This window comes from Acinonyx jubatus, chromosome B3 (genome assembly GCF_027475565.1).
Source record: "Acinonyx jubatus isolate Ajub_Pintada_27869175 chromosome B3, VMU_Ajub_asm_v1.0, whole genome shotgun sequence".
NCBI classification, from domain to species: domain Eukaryota; kingdom Metazoa; phylum Chordata; class Mammalia; order Carnivora; family Felidae; genus Acinonyx; species Acinonyx jubatus.
The window spans coordinates 4,460,521-4,475,893 of record NC_069386.1 but is presented as its reverse complement, the minus strand read 5'-3'; the positions used below and the strand labels follow the sequence as shown (position 1 = coordinate 4,475,893).

The following is a 15,373-nucleotide window of genomic DNA, read 5'->3' as shown; positions in this document are numbered from 1 at the left end:
GCAAAGGCGGGAGCGCGCGGGCCAGTCTTCCCCGCCGCCGGCGCTCGGGCCAGGGGCGTTTCTTCGCGGGGCGGCGGCCCAGCGGGCGGAGCGGCGCGGGCTGCGGGCCCGGGGAGGCGGCGGCGGGCGCGGCGGGGAGCGCACCTCCCCCGGGGGTCGCGCCGCCCCGCGGCCAGGGCGGTGTCGCTCGCGCGGCGCGGACTTGCCCGCTCCCGGGTTGGGAGAGCGCAAATCTCCTCCCCCGAAATTCCCCGGAAGCGCGGCGCGGCCAGGCGAGCGCGGCGATGTGAGGGAGGCGGCCGGCGGCTCCCGCCTCAGGAAGGGCATGTTCGGAGGGGCGGCCGCGGCGCGCCGCCCGCCCCAGCGCCCCCTCCCCAGCGCCGCCGCCGCCGCCGCCGCCGCCGCCGCCGCGCCCGCACCGCGATAAAAGGGGCGGCCGCACTTCCTGACGCGAGACCCGCGCTCGCCGCCGCCCGCCCAGGCGGCGATGACACGGCGCCCGCGGCGGCCCCGAGGCGCCGGGCGGGCCGTTTGCTGACCGGATCGCGGCTGCCCGCCAGCGTGTCCGCCGCGCCGCCGCCAGCATGGGCTGCGCACCGAGCATCCACATTTCCGAGGGCCGGGCGGCGTACCACGGCGGCAAGGAGGCCGAGGACGCGCCGGGCGCCGCCGCCGCGCCGCCGCCGCCCGCCGGGCCGCGCCTCCCACCCGGCCAGAAGACCACCGCCTCGCCCGGGGCCCGCGGTGCCGGCCTCGCGGAGTCCGAGCCTCGCGACGGCAGCGGCAGGAAGGTATGAGGCGCCGGGCGGGCGGCCGGGGCGGGGGAGGGCTCAGGGGCTGCGGTCCGCGGTCCGCGGCGAAAGTCGGGCCCGGCCGGGCGGCAACTTTCCCGCGGCGGGGCCGGGCGGGGCGCCCTCCCGGGCCGCGTGCCCTCTCGCCGGGCTTTGGGTCACTTTGACGGGCGCCAGCGCCCGCTGGCCGGGGCAGCGTCCCGAGGGCAGACCGAGCCGCGCGTCCTCGGACCCTCCTGGGTAGGGTTGCGATCGGGACGCCCTCCGAGCCGCGGCATCGGTTCCCGGGACCCGTCCGAAGTCTCAGCTGGCAGGGCCCGCTGTGAACTTGACCGGGGCGCTCGAGTCAATTCGCCTTCCAAGAGCGGGGAACCCCCGGGATATGGTGGCGCGCCCCAGAAACGTTAAATCAGCGTGAACTTTGTTCTTTGGGTTCTCGTGATGTTAAGGGAAGGGCGGCTAGCACTGGGAAGCTGAGGCGCTGGGTCCTGCCACCCTGTTTTGTTTTCCCCTCCGTCAGCTTTGCACATGCATGCGGTTGCAATTGCCCAGTTTCTTTGGGACTATTAAAATGTAATCTGAAGCCACAACAGCTCTGCTTCAATGCACACGTATTTGAGGTTCACAGTTATTAGCATACGTGGTGTATTTAAAGCATATGTAATGAGAAAATACTATTAGACACGCGACGTTTGAAGCATTCAGCAGAACAAAGTTAATTTTTTATTAAGTAGTCTTACTAGGACATTTTGTGACTGTTTTTCAGAATTGTGTGTCTTCTCCGGCGTGTATCGCCTTGGCTTATGTTTTGTCAAAGTTTCTGGGCTTTACTGTTTGTTAAGATTTTTCTAAAGGGACAATAATGGAAAAAAGGGAAAAGATGTTCATGAAGACACACAGCGGCGGCTTTCCAGTTCTTGGATTTGAAATTTTAGAGCTGGAATTCATGCATTTATGTTTAATTAAACCAGAAGAAAGAATTCTGCTGTGCATGGCCTCAGAGTGTTGATCATCCTCCCCTCTCGTTGCGGCTGCTTTTTAAAAATCATTTGCAGAATTGTCTGGATTTTCTTGCTCACCGGAGATGGCTAGACCTCCCAAGTTTGATACCATTTGTTCACTTTCTGTGTTAAATTTCTAGCAGTCGTCCACGACGCTCTTTCTATACGAAACTGAAAAGTCTTTTTCTAGTGTTGCGTAACCTAGCTGAAGTGATTTCCCCACCCCTCCAGTACCCTCCGTGAAAGTCTAACTTTGCTCTGATTACCAGAAGTTGGGATTCCTTCTACAGATTGTTGAAGACACCTGAGATGGTTTTAGGTTGTTAATCCAAGCTGCTCTTAATATCCGTGTGATGCTTCTACTTTAAGCCTACCTCATTGGCTTAAAAAAAAGCATTACACAAGTGAAATTGAATATGGAATTAACAAGGGCTTTCACATTTTTGACCCACATCTAATATTGGTTATCTTGCATTAACTAATAATGACCTTTTAGGTCACCAAACCAGCACTTGTAGAAAGAGGCCCTGTGTCTTACTGGCCTTTTTATGGTGGTGTAGGTGTCCTAAAATTCACCTGTGTGTGTTGTTAGCATCTCCAGGGTAGCAGCTATGTTCTTCCGCTGTCCACAGTGTCTGAAGAGCCCCTGATTTGAGTCTTACATATTCTGTCCCATTGTCAGACCACTGTCTTGAGTTGAGGCCCAGAAAGATAGCGTGCATCGTTACAGTGCCTAATCCATTGGCATGCATATATTGCATATAGTACGTGCTAAATGAATGTGTCGAACTTGGTTCTTTATGGTTAACTGAATGATGAAGCTTTTCAGTCACTGGAATTTTATTCCCTAAAACCTCCAGTATACGGTTTAAGGTAATATTAGTATTTCCAGAGGAGGAATCCCATTATAAATAACAACACCACAACCACAGAAATGCTTGTTATTCACAAACTGTACATGTGTTGATACACATCTCAGTTACAGATATTTGTATTTAGGCATTTCAGGTAATAGGGCAGAGGTAAATATCAGCATGTTTTATTTTTTAACAGGATGAATCTTTTACAATTAAGTATCAAATGTACTCTAGAAATCTAAAACTACGTGTTTAGAGAAGATAAGCTTCCAGTAGTTTAGCAAACTCAAGTCGTTATACGATTAATTTAAGTTCCTTTATAATTAAAACACTAAGATCCAATTTTGGTTCATTAAAAAATGTTTTGTCTTAAAAATGCAGTAAACATCTCACCTAGTGAATTTCAGAAAGAATTTCATTGGGGGAAGTTTTTGTATTTTACTAGCCTACATAGGAAACATCAGTTCATCAAAACGCTCGGGAGACGGATAATCGCATTTTCAAATTAATTACGCAGCGCGTCCCCTACACCGTAGTGTATCCCCCATGTGTTCCCTGAGCAGTTTGTTGACCGTTAATAGGTATTAAATGAAAAAAAGGAGCCATGTCCAAATGAGTGTGGGCAATACTGGCTCAGACTAAGTTTATGCAGGATTTGTCAGAAAACTGAATTTCCTAAAATATGCTGGGAATCGCCAAATGGCGTTCAGAGTGTCAGCAGTTCCCAAACTTGTTTGGTTATAGAGCCTTTTTATTGAGGTATGTCTTGGGCCACATGTTAGGACATGATCCCTCACATGATCCCAATATTCAAAGTACAAGAAATATACTAAACATTAAAACATAGTAAATGTAATTTGCTTCTTAATGATTCCAAAGGTACTTCAGGGCCTTGGAATACATTAGGCTGGGTCATCTTTATGAACTTATTTAAGTATTACTAAAAACGTTCTGTTTACTCATTTCGGGAGTTACAGTCTATGTGGTGACAGATAATGAATGCTGTCTTCAGTTTGAACACTTAGAGTTTCGTTTGGTTTTTAATCAGCGTGAGCTTTAACTGTAACATTTCCATATTTTCTTGTCAGCCTTTGGATTTATTTGGTTTGCCCTCTCCTTAGCTAGGACTTGAGTTGACCTTGAAAGATTTGAGTGTGGGGGCAAGGGTGTCAGAGGAGAGCCTAGGCCCCCTCCTTTTTGCAAGCGGCCCCTTGCACTGCTATGATCCATGCCTCCCCCCCTCCCCATCCCCCACCATTTGTCACTAATCAGTTCTGTGAGGATGGCAGTCACGTCTGTTTTGTTCACTGCTGCCCCCCCCCCCCGCCCCCTACGTAGTGGGCCTTCCACAGACATCTGTTGAATTAAGAATTGTGTGAACCAGGCCATTGAAGTGGAAAATGCACCCAGCCCATATAAAGGAAATAGAAACCGGTTTTAACTAGAGTGGAGGCTGAAGGATTTAGATTTGGTTTTATGGAAGTTTCTGGTTATTGCCCCTTAGGAGCATTTATACCAGGGAATAATATATTTCCACCCTGGTGAGCAGGGTAGATCTCCCTCCACAGATTTAAGGATTAGTGCAGCTGGGTGGGCAGTACACAACAGGTGACAGTAGTGTGGCTCTCCACTAACCTGTCACCAAGGGTTGCTGGCTTCAGCACTCAGAATCTGCTCACACAGACTCTCCGTTCTGTCTCTAGTCTGCTTCTGTCCTTCCCTTTTCCTTCGCCCACTTTTCTCTGATTTTTCACTACCTTCCCCTTCTTCCCTTCTTCCTCAAAACTGGCCAAACTAACCAGCCTGCTCATCCAGAGTTTAGTAGTTTCTTGGTGTTTCTTAGCCATGGAATAAAATTTGTCGCCTGCTCTTAATGTTCAGAGTGCATTAATGAAATTAAAAAAATTTTTTTTTTCAATGTTTATTTATTTTTGGGACAGAGAGACACAGAGCATGAACGGGGGAGGGGCAGAGAGAGAGGGAGACACAGAATCGGAAACAGGCTCCAGGCTCTGAGCCATCAGCCCAGAGCCTGACGCGGGGCTCGAACTCACGGACCGCGAGATCGTGACCTGGCTGACGTCGGACGCTTAACCGACTGCACCACCCAGGTGCCCCATGAAATTTTTATATTTCCCTAACTGAAGCAAATTTCTGTTTGTGTGATCTGCCTGATTTCCCCTCCTCCCCCCCCCCCCCCCCCGCCCCCCATTAGGGGTCACTGATTCTTGGTGGATTATGGAATTATTGAAAGTTTCCTTCTGAAAGTGTAGTTGACAGAGTGAGACCTAACTTTCTGTTCCTGGAATGAGTAACTGTCATTTATCTCTGTGGCTCAGGGCCATCCCTTCTCTCATCATTGTGTCCTTAAGCCTTTCGGTATATAGAATCTTATTATCTGGCTAGGACTGGCTATAAAGATAATGCTTTTTACATTTTCTCGAACTCTTATTATGTATATGGTACTTTGCATGCATATTCTAAACTGTTCTAGCGCTGTCATTACCCTGTAACTTGAAGTGTGTTTCTTAACATCTAAGATAGATGTTTTGAGTGTCACAACTCTTATCAGCCCAGACTGGTGTTGGGCTGGGATGAGGCCTGGGTCCCTTCTGGCACAGATGCTCCCTGTGAAGTGGCTCATGATGCTGGTTTTTCCCCTTGTACCAGAAGGTTCATGATGTGAGTGTATAGGGTGAGGCAGATGTCTCAGGATAACCTAGAATGCCTTAAAGGACAGATTTTTTTTTTTTTTTTGATTAAAAATCAAAGAGCCGAGGGAGAAGTTGCTTAGGACATGAGTAATCCTTTGGTCTTGTCCAAGGTCAGTGGCTTCAGCCTGGTTTCTCAATACCGTGAAGCACGGTAGGAGGCCCGGACTCGGAAGTTCCTGGAGTGCAGACGACTCATAGACGCAATACCCTCCGTTCCTTGGATGCTTTTGATGTTGTGGGCATTGTGCTGCATGTATGCATTACCGATGTTATCTCATGTAATCCGTGGAATCCTGGGAGATGACGGGTGTTGTTTCCCGTTTGCAGATAAGACGCTGTAGGTTGGAAACTCACCCACGCTTTTACAGTTAGGCGTATACAGTTAGGGATTCCAACCCATTGCTCCTGGGCTGTTCTCTGTTAACTCCCTCTCTCCGTTACATTTCCCATCCTCTGGCTTTCTGCCAGGCTGCAGGTGTCACAGGTCCACCTGGGTTTTGAGCAGGAGTCCTGAATGCACATTATCAGGGTTTTGTTAAGTCATGACTTGCTGGGGAAATTGACTCAGCCCTCCCTTGGATTTCCGCTCTCGTGAGAGTCGCAGCCATATTTGGCCCTGCCCCGGCTAACTCCCGAAGTCAGACGTCTGTGGGGCCCTCTGATTTGTTCTCTTTGCTCTCTGACAAGAGTTGGCAGGCATCCCTAGGGAGTCCTTTTCACCCTCCCTCCCTCCTGCTCAGGCTTCAGGTGGCCTTCCGTAGCCAGGAGCCCCCTGGGAGCTATTTCTTCCCATCAGCCTTTGCCCAGAGCACCACACTCCCCACCCCCAGCTCTGCATGTCTGCATCTTCAAGGCCCAGCTGAAATCTTTCTTGGGCCTCTGGTTGTACTTGAACTCTATTTTCTCTGCTCTTAGATCTTCCCCTGTAGGCCAAGTAGGCCTGGGAGATCTGTCCTGAGCCTCCTGCTGGATTACAGGCCTCTTGAGGACAAGGACTCTGTCCTGGTTTCATTACATTTCCCGAAGTGGTTGGCGCACTCAGTGAATGTTTGGATAAGTAATACACCGGTCTCTAAGGCCGAAAGGGCTTTCGTTCACGTTCCACAGGTCTAGTTCACCTTGTTTAAATTAACAAAAAGTGTCGGGGTGTGTTGTATGTGCTTTAACAAAAAGCCAAAATACCCTGCAGCCAGTGATTAATGTGCGGGGTGGTTACTAAAAGCTTTTGCCTTCAATTTTGGCCGTGTTCGCGTTGAGCAATGTTCCTGGGTCCCCTCCTTCTGTTCTCCTGTGGTTCTGCTCTGGAAAGGAGAGTGGCGGAGCGTCTTGACAGAAGTGTTGTGACAAGTTTTGTGTTGCAGTGTCTTAGGCACCCTACGCAGCTTGTCCGTCCACCCAGACGGGAAGGATGTCACAGAGGTCCCTAAGGTTTGAAGATGGCCTCAGAGAGCTCAGTGTGCGGCCTGCCAGTGCTTTTGTTCTGAATGGGTTTGGAGTAGATTTGGGGTGTTGAGTCGCGCTGTTTCACTGTCTGCTCGTGTCTCTTGCCCGCGCTGCTAGCGACCGTAGCCCCTTCAGCTCCTAGTGGCACGTGGGCAGTTTCCATGTGGCCTTTAGCCTTTTGGAGATGATGGCAGCTCCCCAGGGAGGTGTGTTTGAAGGAACCCAGGAAGAAGCGCCTGAGACCTTCGCTTTCAGATCCAGCTCCGTCGGGCACCTGCTGTGTGACATTTGCCAGATTCTGATCCCAAGTTTTCTCAAGTGTAAATGAGGCTAGAATACCCAGGTTTTGGTGAGGATCACTTAAAATAATTGGTGTAAAAGTGTTTTGCAAACTCCAAGGCACTATCACATGTAACCATTGATCTTTTTCTTTCAGTCACCTTTCTCAAAGGCAGACTTTGCTGATATAGGTCTTATTTAAAAAAAATTTTTTTTAATGTTTATTGTTGAGAGAGAGAGAGAGACAGCATGAGCAGGGGAGGGGAGACATACACACACACACATACACACACAGAATCCAAAGCAAGCTCCAGGCTCCAAGCTGTCCGCACAGAGCCTGACGCAGGGCTCAAACCCACAAACCATGAGCTCATAACCTGAGTCGACGTTGGACACCTAACCGACTGAGCCACCCAGGCGCCCCAAATAGATCTTATTTTTTAAAGCCGGTCTCTTCCATTTGAAAATATGTTTTTGTCCTTTGATATTGTGAAAATTTTCAAACCTACACAGCAAAGTTGAAAGAATGTATACCCCCTTCTCCCTGCCTCCTAGATGCTGCAGTGAATGTTTTCCTGTATTTGCTTTGTCACATCTTTCTGTGCCTTTGTCCATTGCAATCTGTTTTATTTTTGCATGCATTTCAGAGTTCCACATATCAGTATACTTAATCCTTGAACACTTCAGTACACCTGTCACTTACTAGAGTTCAGAATTTGTTTGTTTGTGGGGCCCCCGGATGGCTCAGTTGGTTAAGCGTCCGATTTCGGCTCAGGTCATGATCTCATGGCTTGTGAGTTCGAGCCCCGCGTCAGGCTTGTTGCTGACAGCTCAGAGCCTGGAACCTGCTTCAAATTCTGTGTCTCCCTCTCTCTGCCCCTCCCCTGCTCATGCTCTGTCTCTGTCTCTCAAAAATAAATAAATGTTTAAAAAAATTTTTTTTAATTGTTTTGTTTTGTTTTGAAGTAGGCTTCACATCCAGCACAGAGCCCAATGCAGGGCTCGAACTCACTCTGAAATTAATACCTGAGCTGAGATCAAGAATTGGAAGCTTAACCAGCTGAGCCACCCAGATGCTCCCAAAATGCTCTGTCAGCACAGAGCCGATGCGGGGCTCGAACTCACAAACTGTGAGATCACGATCTAAGCCGAAGCCAGGTGCTTAACCGACTGAGCCACCCAGGCGCCCCTGTTTCCTTTTTTTTTTAAGTTTATTTATTTTGAGAGAGAGAGAAAAATTGTGGGGGCGGGGAGGGGCAGAGAGAGAATCCCAAGCAGGCTTCACGCTGTCAGTGCAGAGCCCGATGCAGGGTTCGAACTCAGGAACTGAGAGTTCATGACCTGAGACAAAGTCTGATGTTTAACCGCTTAATTGAGCCACCCACGCGCCCCATAAATTTGTTTCCTTTTTGTTTGACAAATGTATGCACCATCTAAATGCAGATTTCTGCCCAGATGCGGAATACTACTGTGCCCTCAGCAAGTTCTCAGGTCGTGCTCCTTCCCCATTCCTAACCCCACCTACCAGCAGCCATTGATGTGATTTTTAGCCATTATATTTTTTTTTTTTGTGCCTATTCTAGGCTTCATAGGAATAGAATCTTAAAACATGTATTCTTTTGTGTAAGGCTCCTTGCACTCAGCCCAGTATTTCTGTGATTGGTCTGTGTCACATGTATCAGTAGCCTGTTCTTTTTCTTGCTGAGTCGTATTCTGCTGTAGGACTCCATCCCATTCCACTTCTCCATTCTCTTGTGACGATTAACAACAGGGCTGTTTCTGATTTTTGGTGATTATGCATAAAGCTGCTGTGAATATTCTAGTAGAAATTATCTTGTGGACATATGCTTTCATTTCTCTTGGGGAAATACCAAGCAGAATTGCGGGATCATAGGATAGCTGTATGTTCAGCTTTTTAGGAAGCTGCCTGACCTTTCCCGAGGTGGTTCTACAATTTCACACTCCTGCCAACAAAGGGTAGTAAAGGTTCGGTTGCTCCACATCCTTGCCACAGTTTGGTGTTACCAGGTTCCTAATTTTAGCCATCCTGGTGGATGTAAGGTGGTTTCTCATTGTGGTTTTGACTTGCATTTCCTCGATGGCTAATAATTTTGAGTACTTTTTATGTGCTTATGGACCACTTATATAACTTCCTTTTTGAAGTTTTTAACACTTTTTTCTTAAAAGGAAATATAAATCCTTTCATGACCTCTGGGTAAGGAAGGGTTTATTAAACAACTTACACAAACGATGTACCAGAAAGGAAAGGGTTGATAAATTCAACTACCTTAAAGTACTTCTCATCAAAAGAGAGTGAAAAGGAAGGAAAGCCGTCGTCTGGAAGAAGAAATTTGTAACACACAATACCAATAAAGGATGACCACCCAGAATATATAGAACTCCTGCACGTCAATTAAGAAAAAGACAGCCAGGTTGAAAAACAGTTAAAGACAGGAACAGGCCTGTTATTATAGAGGAAACCAAATGGCTAATAAACACATGAAAAGATGTTTGACCCCATTGGGGAAATGCAGATTAAAGCCACAGTGAAATAACATTTTACACCCATGAATTGGCAAACATTTAAATGCTTGACAGTATTTTGAGGCAATCTTCAGCGCTGTAGGTAGAAGTATTTCATCCACTGGGGAAGACCATTGTCATTACCAGGTACGGTTGATTGTGTGACCTTGTGACCTAGCAGCCTCACTCTAGAAACTTAACACATGTGAGCTAGAAACATGCACAGGAATGTTCATGGTAGCATTGCTTCTGATAACAAATGTTTTATTAAATATCCATCAACGATATAATGGATAAATAAGTTGTGAGGTTCTCAAATATATCAAAAAGAGATATTTTATAGCTTTGAAAATGAATGGTTTATAGCTGTAGGTATCATCATAGGTCAATTTCAAAAACTTAATGTTGAGAGGAAGAAGTTATAGAAGAATTTATGAAGCACAGCTTTTTATTTAAAGCATAATAGCTAAACAGTATCTTATGTGGGAATAGATATGATATACACAGGGGTGCCTGGGTGGCTCAGTCGGTTAAGCGTCCGACTTCGGCTCAGGTCACGATCTCACAGTCCGTAAGTTCGAGCCCCGCGTAGGGCTCTGTGCTGACTGCTCAGAACCTGGAGCCTGTTTCAGATTCTGTGTCTCCCTCTCTCTCTCTGACCATCCCCCGTTCATGCTCTGTCTCTCCCTGTCTCAAAAATAAAACGTTAAAAAAAATTAAAAAAAAAAAAAGATATGATATACACATAGATATCAAAGCTACAAAGAGAACTGAAGAAATAATTCCTATGAAATCCAGTTAGGCAAAGAAAGTTTAAGTACTAGAATGATTAGCAGATCAATTCCAGGGCCTAGTATAGAGGATGTCAGAGGACTTCGCCAGGCCCTGCCCTCAGGGCATAAGGAAAGGGGGGCAGGCCTCTGACCGGAAGTGAGGATTGCACCCGAGGGATGGAGAGGGTGTTTAGAGAACTGGCAGGAGCTAGATCTGGATTGGTCAAAAGGTGCAGAGAGAGCCCGGGTCAACCCCTTCCCCTCTGCCTGGGAAAGGCCGGGAGGACCTAGATAGGTACAGGATGGGGGATTGTCTGGGGTGGGAGGTGTTGGCTTGTTGCAGAATTTGAGGAACTTGACCATGTGTGGGAGGGAGGACCCAAAAGCCAGGGTGAAGAGGTTGTGAAGTCCATCCTACAAACCTTGACAACTCCCAAAGGCTTCTTGTTTTCAGCAGGGTCCTTATAAAATAAGCGTATTTTATGAAGGTGAAGGTTTAGGAGGAAGTTGTGAGGGGTGGGTGAGGGAAGGCAGGGCCTGGGGCCGTGGTTTGGGGACAAGATAAGACCAGGTATAATTCATGTCATGCAGTGGGTTGGGAAGGAGAGAATGAGCAAAGGAAAAGCTGGTAGGCCAGAGGACAGATTGGATTTGGGGAGTGAGGGGTGCTGGCGGTGGAGGGTGACTCATTTTAGGGTTTACCAGCTTCGAAGTTGTGATAACATGTAGCCATTTGCATAGCGCTCAGTGGCTCACCAAGTGCTAGTTTTATATATCACCTCATTTGATGCTCCCCAAACTCCTGTGAGGCAGGAAGGGGGGATTTTATTGTCCCTGTTGAAGATCTAAAGAAGCAAAAATGTAAAGAGATCAAGTAACGTACCCATGTTTGTGGTGAGCACTTAGAAGCAGGTTCACTGGGATAGCACAGGGCGGCAGCCAGAGGAAGGAGATGTGGGAAGTTTTGTTGTTGTTGGTTTCTGTTTGTTTTTTAATTTTTTATTTATTTTTGAGAGTGTGTGAGTGGGGGAGGGGCAGAGAGAGGGAGACGCAGAATCTGAAGCAGGCTCCAGGCTCTGAGCTGTCAGCACAGAGCCCGACGCGGGGCTTGAACCCATGAACTGCAAGATCATGACCTCAGCCAAAGTCGGACGCTCAACCGACTGAGCCACCCAGCCGCCCGAAGAGGTGGGAGATTTTGAGAAGCCTCTCTTGTCTCTTGATTCTGGATTTGTTTTATAAAAGTAAACTGTTACCTTTCCTTATTGTAAAAGTCATGTTCATTGCAGACAACTTGAAAAATAGGGAAAGGAGCAAGGATCACTGAAATTGCACAATCAGGAGATACTTCTCAGAAAATGGTGGTGTGTTTCCTATGTCCATGTAGATGACTTTAAGTAACTGTGATTAAAATGAGTTTTTGAACAGTTTTGTTCTTTAGCTCTAGGAAACATTTAACTATTATTTCCTCAAATGTCCCTCTTGCATTTCCTCCTTTCCTTCTACAGCTCTCTCCAGATGGTGGGTTTTAGACTCTTCTGGATCTGTCCTCTGTGTCTCTGCTTCCTTTTCCCATCTCTGTGCGGGAGTCCAGAGGGCTGCTGAGCCTGGGCTTGAGGCTCTCTGACTCAGCCCTCAAGGCCTCCTCGCTCTCTGGCCCCATGGAGCTCTTAGATCAGACAGTCTTTGTCTTCAAGATTTATGCTTTGTTCCCTTCATTAGTGCTTATTCATGTGTTTTGGTTGCAGCATATTCCCTTATCCTTTTGAGGATGTTAATTAAATGTACTTTATTTTTAAAAATTAATTGATTAATTAATTATAGGCTTTGTACCCAATGTGGGGCTTGAACTCATGACCCTGAGATCAAGAATCAGATAATCTGGGGCACCTGGGTGGCTCAGTCAGTTAAACATCCAACTTTGGCTTAGGTCATGACCTCGAGGTTCACGGGTTCAGGCCCGGCGTTGGGCTGTGTGCTGACAGCTCAGAGCCTGGAGCCTGCTTTGGATTCTGTGTCTCCCTCTCTCTCTGTCCCTCCTCTGTTTGTGCTCTCTCTCTTTCCCTCAAAAGCAAATAAATAAACGTTAAAAAATTTTTTTTAATAATAAAAAAAAGTCGGATGATCTACCGACTGAGCCTGTCAGGTGCCCCAATTATGCACACTTCAGTGTCCTAATTCTGATTGTTGTTCATTTAAAACACTTTTCTAGGTGTAAATGCAGTAAGCAAAGTGTACAAAGTCTTAAAGTGTACAGCTTGATAAAATTTTACCCACGTGTGCCGCATACAACAAACAGATTGAGATAGAACATTTCCAATACTCCAGAAGGCTGCCTCATGGCTGTTCGCTACTTTTTAGTATTTTTAATACTTAATATTATGAAAAATCTCAACTATACAACATTTCTTCTTTATTTCTTCCTTTCTTCCTTTCTTCCTTCCTTTCTTTCTTTCTTTTTCTTTCTTCTCTGTATTCATTGTGGGGCTTGAACTTATGACCTGGAGATCAAGAGCCACATGTTTTACTGACTGAGCCAGCCAGCTACCCCAAATATGCAGCATTCTTGAAGGAGTTTTCCGGTGGACACTCGTATACCTAACTCTTGTATTTTTACATTAGCATTTTACTATACTTGCTTTATCACATCTATCCAACTACCCGTCCTTCTATCCATCTCCTTTCTCTTTGATGCATTTTAAAATAATTGCAGACCGAGGCGCTTGGGTGGCTCAGGCGATTAAGCGTCCGACTTCGGCCCAGGTCACGATCTCATGGCTCATGATGAGTTCGAGCCCCGTGTCGGGCTCTGTGCTGACAGCTCGGAGCCTGGAGCTCGCTTCAGATTCCATCTCCCTCTCTCTCTGCCCCTCCCCTGTTCATGCTCTGTCTCTGTTTCCCAAAAGTAAATAAATGTTAAAAAAAAAAAAATTTAAATGTAGACATCAGTACACTTTCTCTTAAATGCTCCAACATGCGTATCATTAGAGTTCAGTATTTTTTTCCTTCTGAGGTAACATTTACACACTGCAGTGAAATGCACAAATACTTACTGTACATTTGCTGCATTTTGACTAATGCATACATACATCTGTGTAATCTGAACCTCTGTCAGGGTATACAACATTGTCATCACCCCAGAAAGTTCCCACATTCCCCTTCTCATGTACTCTCTCCCCACAGTCTCTGCGAGCACCCTTCTGATTGTTTTCCGCATGTAGGTTAGCTTTGCCTGTTCTGGAACAAACACACATGGGCACAAACACATACACACACAGAATTAGTTAGTAGGTATGTACTCTTAGGGAACACTCAGCAGTCTGTTTTTGAGATTTTATCTGTGTTTCATGTATCAGTGGTTCATAATATTGTAACTTGTACAAGCTCTTGATATATATGCTTAAATTGCCCTCCAGAAAGATGTGATCACATTTTAATATCACAGGAGCGCCTGAGAGTGCTTGTTAGGCTTTCCTGTCAACAATCTGATTGTGAGAGATGGTATTTTATTGGTATTTTAATTTGAGTTTATTTCTTTTTTTTTTTTTATTTTTTTTTCAACGTTTATTTTTTTGGGGACAGAGAGAGACAGAGCATGAACGGGGGAGGGGCAGAGAGAGAGGGAGACACAGAATCGGAAACAGGCTCCAGGCTCCGAGCCATCAGCCCAGAGCCTGACGCGGGGCTCGAACTCACGGACCGCGAGATCGTGACCTGGCTGAAGTTGGACGCTTAACCGACTGTGCCACCCAGGTGCCCCTAATTTGAGTTTATTTCATTTATTGTTTTTCATCTTTGTTTTGTTTTTTTTCCCAAGAGTGTTTTGGACCCTTGAACTTCCTCTTCAACGGAACTGGTGCTTCCTTGTTCACGCCTGTTGCCTGTTTCTCTCTTTGGGCTTTAGAGTTTAAAAATTTTTATTTTTAAGAGCTTTTTAAATATGCTTGGGAATTAAGTTTTGATCTCATGCTTATTGCAGATCTTTTTCTCCAGCCTTTTCCTTTTTATTGAATGTAGTTTTTTAAAATTATATATTAGATATATATATATATAAAATGAAATCAAATGTAGCACTCTGAATGCTTTTTCTGTTTGCTTCATACAGCATCATCTTTGTTACAGAAGTAGTACATAGTACAGGTGTTGTAGAAAATTAACAAACGCTGAACTATGTACTTTTTAAAACAAAATTATGGCGAAGCGTACTCTAACATAAAATTTACCATTTTCATCATTTTCATGTGTACAGTTCAGTGGCATGCAGTGCAACCACATTCTTGTGCGACCATCGTCGCCACCTGTCTCTAAAACCTTTTCGTCTTCCAAAACTGAAACCTCATACCCATTAGATACCAATTCCTCATTCCTTCTCCCCCCGCCCGCCGCCCCCCCCCCCCCCCCCCCGCCCAGTTCCTGGCAGCCACGATTCGACTTTTGACTGCTCTAGGTACCTCATACAGGTGGCATCATAGGGTATTTGTACTTTTGTGATTGTCTTAATTCACTTGATGTGTCTTGGGGATTCATCCGTGTTGTAGCCTGTCTCAGAATTTCATTGTGTTTTTTAAGGCCGAGTAACACTCCACTGTGTGTTTATACCACCCTTTGTTTATCCTTCCATCCACTGACGGACACTTCGGTTGCTTCTGCCTTTTGGTTATCCTAAATAGTGCTGCTGTGAACATGGTCATACAGATCTCTTCAAGTTCCTGCTTTCAATTCTTTTGAATGTATATACACCCAGGAGTGGAGCTGATAGGTTATATGGTGATTCTACTTTTCACTTTTTGAGGAACCACCATAAGTACATATTGTTTTGCCATGGCCTTTTTTGAGCCAATCTGTACATTTCCATTTTAGTAGTGTTTTATCTCATACCCATAACAGACTCCACCGATACCCCTGTGATCTCAGAAATGTCCTCTGCACTGCATCTGCTTGGTAAGATCCTTCCATCTCTTTTAACCTAGCACGTCCTTTTCCCTTCGCCCT

The 15,373-nt window shown here is 46.3% G+C and overlaps 1 protein-coding gene across 3 annotated transcripts in view; it reads left to right on the top strand.

Moving 5' to 3' along the window:
- Positions 1-408: 408 nt before the first annotated feature.
- Positions 409-15,373, top strand: part of PDE8A (phosphodiesterase 8A) — a 152,716-nt gene continuing 137,751 nt past the window's right edge. For 2 of the 3 annotated variants that reach the window (XM_027068164.2, XM_027068163.2), the window contains exon 1: positions 436-791. In XM_027068164.2, coding sequence (XP_026923965.1) covers positions 585-791 — 207 coding nt within the window. In that variant the 5' untranslated portion in view covers positions 436-584. Of the gene's footprint in view, positions 792-15,373 lie in introns of all 3 variants that reach the window. The other variant, XM_053223500.1, reaches the window with a different exon arrangement.